This window comes from Trifolium pratense, linkage group LG1 (genome assembly GCF_020283565.1).
Source record: "Trifolium pratense cultivar HEN17-A07 linkage group LG1, ARS_RC_1.1, whole genome shotgun sequence".
NCBI classification, from domain to species: Eukaryota; Viridiplantae; Streptophyta; class Magnoliopsida; order Fabales; family Fabaceae; genus Trifolium; species Trifolium pratense.
The window spans coordinates 49,110,818-49,121,788 of NC_060059.1; the positions used below are offsets into that span (position 1 = coordinate 49,110,818).

Sequence of the window (10,971 nt, forward strand, 5' to 3'; positions counted from 1 at the left end):
TGCGATGTGGGAGTGCAGCTTTGCTCCATTTCCAAAAGCTCCTTTTATACCCAGTTCATTGCATAGATGGATGACACATGGAAAAAATAAAACTAACGGTTGAGATTAAAAGTAATAATTAAGTATTTGTTTAAAAAAACAAAAAAAAAATAAGAACTGAGAAAGAAACAGTAAATCAAAAAACAATAAGTCTTCTTCTTCATCTTGTTTCACTGATACAACATTCGTTCCATCTACACCTTACCACCTATCGGCGCCGCCCCTCTGTCCGTCACAACGGCGGCTCCTTCATCCTTTTTTTCTCGCCGCTTCCGTTTCCACAAACAAAAACATAACATTTAAATACAAACCACTGCAAGTTTAATAAACCAGATTAGTAATAAGCATAGCTCCTCATCATTTCACTCTCAATATTTGTTCGTCAATAAATTTTAGTAATAAACACAACATTAAAGATGAAAGGAAAGCATTAAAGACGAAATGAAGGCGAGACGGCGAGGTGGTGCTGATGATGTGTCATGTGTGGAGAAGAAAGGAGAAAGAACGCCGCCGTGACGGAAAGAGGCGGCGACGGCGAGAGAATGAGGGAGGAGAGGCAGCGATGAGGCGAAGAAGAAAGGGTTTCTCTTTTGTATCAGAACGCGTGTTTCTTTTGTTTTTTTTACGGTATAAGCAAATAATTAGTAGTTAATTAAAACGTTTTAATCTCAACCATTAGTTTTATTTTTTCCAGGTGTCATCCATCTATGCAATGAACTGGGTATAAAAGGAGCATTTGAAAATGGAGCAAAGCTTCCTTTTACTTCTTCCTTGCCCTTTCCTTTCCGTTCAATATTTTAATTAGGATACAACTTAAGAAATTAAGATTTGAATAAATAGTAATAAAATAGGAAAAATAATTTGTTTTAATTGCATTTAAATCACCACAAATGAAATTAAATAAAGCTTGATTCAAAATCTAATAATTAATTGAAGGGTCGTGTTAACATTGTTTAAAAAGTAAAATACACAAGTTTCAAAAAAATATAATACTACATTAGCATTCTTAATATGTACCCTTATGACATATGTTAACATTTTCCTTAATTGAATTTCAAAATCTTTGCATTACAACTGTTTGATAAATCTTAGTAAAAAAAACTGTTTGATAAACCGTCAATATAAGCTAGGAAATTTGCAGAGTAGCGCTTAAATATGCAAAAATGAGGAAAAATAAATAATAACATAAGTAATTTGACTGAAACAATCCCAACAAAATAGCTTAAAATAACTTTGATAATAATAATCCATTCCCATCCACCTAGCTAAATCCAACTTCTAGAAGAAAACAAAGAGAAAACTTGTAAGTTCTCAACACAAATTATAAGATCAAAAATATCAAAGGCCATAATAATAATAATAATAAAAATAATTCTTTCTAATTTCTGACAACTGTACATTATGTCAAATAGCCTAGTTGTCATGACATTGTTCCACTGTTAGTTTCATTCAGTTACCATGTCAGCCTCTGCATAACCTGAAATCATTAAAAAAAATATGATTAAAAGATGTAGGAATATTATTGGGCGATTAATGGACGGCAAAATGTCTCATGTGGTCTATAGTGAACTGATACTTGAAAGTCGCTGAAAACTTCAACAATGACTAACGCCGACAACTTAAGTAGAAGTTTAGAGAGTTTCACGTTCTTACAACTGAGAGACGCCTAATCGATGTTCATTTGACCAAAACAAAAGAAAAACAAATATTTGAAACACTAATAGTATTTGTTTTCTTTGTTTTGCAAGACTGACACCGATTAGGCGTCATCTCATTCTCGATCGCGATGACGAGTAGTTGGTAGAATGTAGAACAATATTCAAACATCGGTCAACCATAGACCATATAGAACTATAGAAGACATTTCTCTACCCTAAAAGCTATCATATTATTGACATGATAGTGAAACATGAAACATCATGTGATAAGACAAAACAGTATCCAAAACCTTTCTCTATTCATCAGCCAAAGAAATATTGATGTCAGGGGATGTCCTTTGATCTGAAAATTCATCAGAACCATTCCAATTAGCAGCATCAGGATCAGTTGAAACACTTGCACATTCTCTCTGGATTTGATCTTGTAACTGATGAGACATAATAGGTATCATAAAGTTTTCACCATGAGTATTAGCTTGTGAGATAGGTCTTGCTGCTGTCATTGTTTCTGGGCCAGTTGAAGTTGGAGAGACTACTGTTTGTTCGCGTTGGTATTTCCTTTTAAGGGTCTTGTTGTAACCATGTCCATTTGTCATGAAGCTCCCCACTATAATCTGAAAACCATCTCTAAATAAATTTCGATTTGAAGAATATGAATGCATCATAAAATCATGGAGAATAGAGGGACCAAGAATGTGTTAAGAAGATTATCAATCTTATTACTAAAGCCCCATTTGGATAAAAGACTTAATTAAGCGCTTATGAAGCACAGACACTCCTTAGAGTAGCCTTTTTCTGTGTCGGACATGTGTCGGTGTCGGACACCGACACGACACCGACACTTATGATTACACTTAATTATGTCATTTTTTCAAATTATTATCGGTGTCGACGTGTCATATCCGGTGTCCGTGTATGTGCTTCATAGCTTATAGCATATGCACTTATCATAAAGATTATGGAAACAAGTTGAAAACAGCTTATGAACATGCCATAAACTGTATTCTTAAGTCAACTTTTGTTTGTGTTTATCCAATTCTAACTTCCAAACTCACTACACTAGTTGCAACTTGAAATTATCACCTCGTTGCCACTTGCAGTCAAATTCTATCAGTAAGAATGAACTGAGAATTAATCATACCGAAGTATTATGCAATTGTAAGAAAATATCATACTTGGATGGGGCCAGCAGCTGTAAGAAGACCAGCAACAGCGCCTCCGATCACTCGACCATCAGGACCAGCTAGTGAGACACTCAATCCACCCTCTCGAGTTTTCATGCCACTATTGTCAGAAACCGTGTATGATCCAGACAAAGATAAAATCTCAAATCGACCCTGAAAGTAAACAGCACACTAAAATGTTCAAGCATTAAATAAATAAATCAATTACAATAATAGCATGTATATGAAAAGAGGTATCCTTTATTACTGGAAAAATGCAAAAACAGCAGATAATCACATGACATTGACCACAGAAACAATCTTCAAAAAAAGTATACAGTGATAATTGTTTCCAGATAAATAATGCATACCATAAATGGTTCACAATAACAACAACGTGTACTAAATCTATAAGAATGTCCATATGCATTTTTTTCTCTGTTACAAGACATAGAAGACTTTACTTTTTCTCTGTTACAAGACATAGAAGACTTTACTTGATGAAGCTTGTAAGTTATAATCTTTTAGTTTTTTAATACATGAGTGGCAATTTCTCTAGCTAGTGGACAATGTCTCAGGGAAGCTTTACCATTGCTTTTTGGAAGTAACTTATATCAACCTAATCCCTCACATTATAAATATTTCAAAAAGAGCCTTGAATTTGCAAAATTTAATCAAATTTGTCCTGCATTAGTATTTGTAAGACTAGAATGACATTAAGTTGGTAATATCGTGAATCAATTTGAAACTAAGTGAATAATGTCATGGATGCATTTGATAACAGATTCAGACAAAGGAACGAACTTGATTAAGATTTTGCAATTTCATGATCATTTTAGAATATTTTTTTGGTGTTAACCCTCTGGTTACCAGGGGAAGGGGCCCTGGTAATCCAAAGTTCGGCCGCGAAGTAAGTAAAGTCTGGCCAAGAATTATTCCCACTAGAAATCGAACTCGGGTTCTCCCGAACAATTCGTCCTAAGAGTAGCTCATTAACCACTTGAGCTCATGCCTTGGTTGATGATTTTAGAATATTGATAATGTGAGGGAATCAAGTTGATATTTATCCACAATTTCAAGCACCAAGGTTAAGTATTTACTTCAACTTCCCCATTATTAGAGTTAGATCTCATATACTTTAACTAATCTCATGATGGAATAAACATTATTGAGCTAATCAATAAGAAAGAAACTTTGTCCAACTCTTCAAGTAGAGACAAACATAGATTAGATCATCTGACATATATGGGCCATATCCATATTCTATACTAAGCAGAAAACATAAATAGATAATCCATAAGATTGTTCAATGGATAAATAGAGATGTTAGATTCAAAAGAACAATACCTCATAAGTCAAAATGTCACCACCAGAAGAACCAAGTTGACGTAATGCAACTTTAGAGATAGCACCATTGGCAGAAAGAATGCATATTCCTCCTCTTGGACTCTTCTGTGCAAATGACAAGATCTTTCCACCAACATCCTACAAAGTGACAAAAATAACATCTTTATATAATATAACTTTACCAAATCATATAGATCTGTTAAAAAAATTCAAGAAATTTATACATTACATCATAAAAAGGAATGCAAAAACTTGATTATGTAAGACCAATAATATTACCTCTCCTGTATAAACTGTGACTACATGTGGTGTAAAATCCACAGCAGCTGTGCTTGCAAACACTTCACCTTCAAATATTACAACACAGAAAAATACTCAACAAGATACCAATTTTCAAAATCAAAAATTAGAAACCCAAAATAATCATTTCAGAAAAAGAACACATTTTTATAATCTTATTTAAAAATAAAAAAAATACATACATACATACATACAAAAAGGTAAAGTTCAGATTCGTGACCAAAAAAAAAAGTAAAGTTTCTAACTTTCTCACCGACCTTGAACCCTAACTTACTATTTAGCCATTACAAGAAGAAAAAAAACTAATATAAAAGGTAAAAACAAAATTAGGGCTAAAAAATTCAATTAGAATTAGAACAGAGATTTAAACCTAATAAATCAAAAGATGAAAAATCAAAACACAACCCATCAAACATTTTGAATAAAAGTTCAACACTTTAAGATTCCATTGTCAAGAAATAGAAGAAATAAAAAATGGGTTTTTTTTTTTTTAATTACAATACTAACCAAAAGAAGAAAGGATTTGGTAATTTCCAAACCCAGTTGGTTTACCACGACCCTTTTTTGAGGAAAAATCATTTGTGGACAAAGTGAATCCTGGTGGTGGTGATGTTGGAGCAGTTAATGTTGGTGGTTTTTCTTTCTTGTAACTTGGATTTAGGTTTCCATCTGCATCATATTTTCTTGGTCTACCTCTTTTCTTTTTACCAAACAAATCTAAACTTCCTCCACCACTGTTGTTTCCTGTTGGTGTTACTGTTGTTGTTGTTGTTGGTACTGTTGATGTTACTGGAGGAACCATTGGTGTTGTTCCAGTAGTAGTAACAACAGTGTTGACAAGACTTGTGTTCATGTTCATGTTCATTAGTTGAGGAAATGGGTTTGAAACTAATTGTTGAGTTGACTCTGTAGAAGAAACATTGTTGTTGTTGTTGTGGATAGTTTCTTGTTCCATGGTGATGAAAAAGGGTATGAAGAGTTTTGTTTTGTTCGTGTGTTTGTGTTTGTTTCTAGAAATGGGAAGTTTAGAAGGTGGGGAAAGTGAAGGGTGAAGTATGATTTGAACAAAGAAGAGTATTCAAATGGCGCCACACATAGAAGGAGTAAGTAGTACAAGTAGTAGGGGAGAGGGTAGTGTAGCCTTTTTCTCTTTTTAACCTTTTGTAGGTAGAAATATCAAATTATCAAATTATTACTACTAATAATAAAATATGTTAGTAATTGCCTTAAAAACTAATTAATCAGTAAAATGATCACTTAAAGAACCAAACCAAACTGATTAATAAATATGTTTTTAAGGGACTATTCAGACCTTTTTTTTTAAGGGACTAATGTGAAACCAAAAATGTCTTTAAGGATCATTTTACTAATTAAGCCAAAAAAATTAATATGTTACTAATTTTTTATTTTATTTTATTAGTAATCTTATACCAATATATTTTTTAGGTAGTCTAATGGTTAGAAGTATATAAGATGTCTTGACCAAGAAAAAAAAAGTATATAAGATGTAACGTCCTACCATCTGATTTAAGTTTATGAAGATAATTTTATATTTATATTTTATCATATCTTTCTATTATGTTTTCTTTTACAAGATATCTTACTATTATTTAATTTTTGAGATACTTTTCAAATACATAAAATGAGGCGGTTGGAGTACTCTCTGGTCTTATACTCTCTCCGTTCATTTTTAAAAGAAACATAATTCATTCGTCCCAAAATATAAGAGTTACTTTGACTAAATGATACAATTCATTTATCTTGTTTTGACCATACTTTTTTAATAATATACAGATATAAATATTAACATATAAGATATTGTTTGATTTGTTTTGATGTGTATTTTCAAAATATCAAGTTTTTATAATCTTTACTAATAGAAAATTAAATATATTAGTGATCAAAATTATGCGTTAGCATACGTGCATTATTCAAATTAGCTCTTATATTTTTGGACGGAGTAAATCATCGAAACCAAGAAAATATGTTGGAAATACAAATTTTTATTTAATACTATTATTAATTTAAATTTATTTTATGAATATCTCTGTATTAATTACTTTCAATTTCATTGACTTATTTATTCTTAATATTCTATCTCTTAATAAATCAATAAATCATCAAAACCAAGAAAATACTATTGGAAATACAAATTTTTATTTAATACTATTATTAATTTAAATTTATTTCATGAATATCTCTGTATTAATTACTTTTAATTTCATTGACTTATTTATTCATAATATTCTATCTCTTAATAAATAATGGCAAAAATAAAATTTAATGTCTTATATATTTAAAAATTGATTAATGTTTCTAATAAATAAGACCAAAAATTTGACAAGTTTTTTTTTTCTTACAAAAAGGATCGAAAAGGAGTATTTAAGAAAGATAAAACAAAAGACTCGTCATTTAAGAAAGTTGGTTAAGTGCATTTAAGTTATGAAAAAAGAACACATCATTTTCAAGGGTCATGATCAAATGACACCAACTAGTTTGACATCAAATATTACACCTCTCAATAACTTTTTAACCGATATAAATTTTATAAAATCCACCGGTGGATTGAAAGTTTATATCATATAGATCATTTATGTAAAACTTCAGACAAATTCAAAATCATTTGATATGTTATTGAGATACATCAAAATTAATGGTTTGCGTCTTTTTTTATATGTCGTTAATCTTTATGTGTCGCAATAGCATATCAAATGATTTTGGATTTGTTTGAAATTTTACACAAATGATCTATATGATATAAACTTTCGATACAACAGTGGATTGTATAAAATTTATATCCGTTAAAACATTTGTAAAATTTATATCGGTTAAAACTTTCATTTGTTTTGAAAAGTGTTGAAATCATGGGAATATAATAAATAAAGAAAAAAGGTTAAATATGTTTTTGGTCCCTATTATTTTCCAGAATTTTCATTTTAGCCCCTGAAGATTTTTTCCACACTTTTTAGTCCCTGGAGTTTTTTTCGTCAATGTTTTTAGTCCATGAACACTATGATTTTTGGAAAATTCGCATGCAAGAATTTTTGGAAGCACAAGGAGAAGAAATATGGGATGTTGTTGAGAATGGTGTGTGTATTCATTCTTACAACAGTTGTTAATAATGTTGTAGAAATAAAAGTAAAATCATCTTGGACCGATGATGATAAGAAAAAAGTGCTCTTTGACAAGAAGACAAAGAACTTACTTCAATCAGCCCTAGAGATGGATGACAGAATGTAAAATAACAAAAGAGATATGGGATACTTTAGAAGTAACACATGAAGGCACGACAGAAGTGAAAAAATCAAAATTAAACACTTTATCACAAGAATATGAAATGTTTAGAATGCAACCCGGTGAAATAATACTTGATTTACAAAAGAGATTTTCACATTTGAGAAATCATTTGATGGCGCTCGGAAAAACCTTCACAGATGATGAATTAAATTTAAAAGTCCTTAGATCATTAACAAGAGCATGTCAACCAAAAGTGACGGTCATTTCAGAAAAGAAAAGCCTATCAAAAATGTCATTGGCGGCATTGTTTGGAAAATTGCAAGAGCATGAAATGAAACTTGATCAATTGGAAAGACATGAAGGCGTGAACATAAAGTTAGATCACTTGCATTAAAAATTAAAGCAAGAGATTATGATAGTGATGATGAAGAGCCTCAAAGTGAAAAAGATGATGAAGATATAGAAGTACTTGTCAAGAAATTTAGAAATTTCTTGAAAAGAGAAAAAATTAAGAAACTTGATCAAGGAAATAAATTTAATGGTGAATCCACTTCAAGACAAAATTTCACATGCTTTGAATGGGGAAAACAAGGTCACATGAAAATCAGATTGTCCAACTCTTCAAAAGAAAAGTGGCCACAAAGGAAAGAAATAATTTAAACCAAAGAAAGCCTACATTGCATGGGATGACAATGAGATAAGTTCATCATCCGACTCGGAGAGCAAAGAATATGCAAATCTTGCATTAATGACATCACACCATTCCGATGATGAATATGAAGAGGTTAGTAGTAAATCTTCTTCTTATGATAATGATTTACAAAGTGCCTTTAATGAATTATACGAAGAATTTTTTAAACTTTTTAGAAAATATTCAAATCAAAAGAAAATTATTTTAAAACTAGAAAATATGGCTAATGACACAAATGTAGAATTAGAAGAAGTCAAAAATTCTACATGTAATAAATGTCAAGATCATGAGTCTAAAATTGTTGAATTAAACCAAAGTGATAAAGAACTATGAAAAAGGTCAAATTGGTTTAGAAAATGTGTTAAGTAGTCAAAGATTCTCAAATGATAAATGTGGACTTGGGTTTTCCAATTTTGATAAATTAAGTACAAGTCACAATATCTTTGTTAATGCTACTTGCAATAAATTCAACAATAAGGAATCAAAGCAAGCGCATGTTGTAAATCATCATAAAAGACCTTATGATAGAAATAATTTTTATGTCAATAAAAAGAATCATATTCTTAGACCTACTTGCTTTTATTGTAATACAAAATGTCATACTCTTAATGCTTGCTATGTAAGGAACATTGGTGTTCCTAATGGGGAGTATATATGGATGAAGAAAGGAACTAACCCAAGAGGACCCAAAGAAAAATGGGTACCTAGAAAGTATTATTAATTGTTTTGTAGGTACTTGAAGACCATACGCTAAAATTGTCATATTAAGATTGGTTTCTTCAAGATACAAGACCATATGATATGGTAGGGTTAAAGCTTCATTTGACTAATAAAAAATAAATAAAAAAATGATTTGAGAAAGATTGACACTTTGATATCAACATTGACATCAAATCATTATGAAGAAGATAAGTATTTTTATTGTCAAAAAAAAAAAGTATTTTTAATATATATTGTATATAATTTCCCTTATTTTATTATTCTTTGAATTCTACTTTTTCTTCTTTTTGATGATGTCAAAATGGGGAGAATGAGTATATAGTTGTATGCTTGTGTTTTATGGTTAAATTTTTTTTCAGGATATTAATTTGCAAAACAAAGGGGGAGACATGCAAGATAGGGGGAGATTCATTGAGCAACAATGTCAAAAAGATGTGATTTGTCATCATCAAAAAGGGGGAGATTGTGAATAAGATTTCCTTCTTGAACTTGGCTGTGTTTTTTATGATAACAAACTCACATCACAAAAAAATAAAGCTTATGGAGGTTCAACACGAGGAAACAAGATGAAGACCAAATCTTAGGCTTATTAATTAAAATAATTGTAAGTATGGTCCTTATTGATTTATCATTTTCAATAATTATATAACTTAGAATACTCAGAAATTAATTTAAAATTATTCACAAATAAGTTTCTAAGTTAATGGACTGGGCAACGGTCCAGGATATACTTAGGGTCTGTTTGGTAAAAATAAGCTATAAGCTAGCTGATAGCTGATAAGCTAGCTGATAGCTGAAAAGCTAGCTTATAGCTGATAGCTGAAAAGCTAGCTTATTGAAATTAAAGTGTTTGGTAAAATTAGCTTTTAAAGTGGTTATTAAATATAAAATTACATAATTGATAGTGGGTAGTTTATTTTTTAGAGTGGGTAGTTATTAAATTAAAGGGTAAAAATGGAATAAAGTGTAAAAAGCTCTAAGCTATAAGCTCAAATGCTACTTGAAATAGCATCTGAAAAAAAGCTATAAGCTAGTACAAAAAGCTTGTTACCAAACACCTCTAATTTTTTGAAACAAGCTTATAAGCTCATATAATAAGCTATAAGCTAGCTTATTTGTGTTACCAAACAGAGTCTTAGGGTCTGTTTGGTAAAAATAAGCTATAAGCTAGCTGATAGCTGATAAGCTAGCTGATAGCTGAAAAGCTAGCTTATAGCTGATAGCTGAAAAGCTAGCTTATTGAAATTAAAGTGTTTGGTAAAATTAGCTTTTAAAGTGGTTATTAAATATAAAATTACATAATTGATAGTGGGTAGTTTATTTTTTAGAGTGGGTAGTTATTAAATTAAAGGGTAAAAATGGAATAAAGTGTAAAAAGCTATAAGCTATAAGCTCAAATGCTACTTGAAATAGCATCTGAAAAAAAGCTATAAGCTAGTACAAAAAGCTTGTTACCAAACACCTCTAAATTTTTGAAACAAGCTTATAAGCTCATATAATAAGCTATAAGCTAGCTTATTTGTGTTACCAAACAGAGCCTTAGCCAGACTCAATAGCGAACGACCCAATACATCAAAGCTCAATGGAAGCATCTAAAGAAGGAGCGGGAAAGACATGATGGATAAACTGCCCACTACCTACATGATCGCATGACTGGCGAAGTGGTTGACTAGGAAGAAGGCACATGATCTCCATAACTCACCATAACTCACACGATGAAAAGAAGTGAGACTGTTATCAGATAGAAAAAGATCTTGCTGAATTGCCTATAAATACCTCATGTCTAAACATCAGCAAGGGGAGGAATCTCAAGATG

The 10,971-nt window shown here is 30.9% G+C and overlaps 1 protein-coding gene across 1 annotated transcript; it reads right to left on the bottom strand.

Annotated features, from left to right (window-relative positions):
• Nucleotides 1-1,232: 1,232 nt before the first annotated feature.
• Nucleotides 1,233-5,627, bottom strand: LOC123904329 (AT-hook motif nuclear-localized protein 1-like). The gene is made up of 6 exons (XM_045954006.1): nucleotides 5,015-5,627; nucleotides 4,487-4,554; nucleotides 4,208-4,345; nucleotides 2,873-3,034; nucleotides 1,988-2,311; nucleotides 1,233-1,516 (listed from the first exon to the last, which is right to left on the bottom strand). Exons 1-5 carry the CDS (start codon nucleotides 5,460-5,462, stop codon nucleotides 1,994-1,996), a joined length of 1,134 nt encoding a protein of 377 aa, XP_045809962.1. The 5' UTR covers nucleotides 5,463-5,627; the 3' UTR covers nucleotides 1,233-1,516; nucleotides 1,988-1,993.
• Between the last annotated feature and the right edge of the window lie 5,344 nt (nucleotides 5,628-10,971).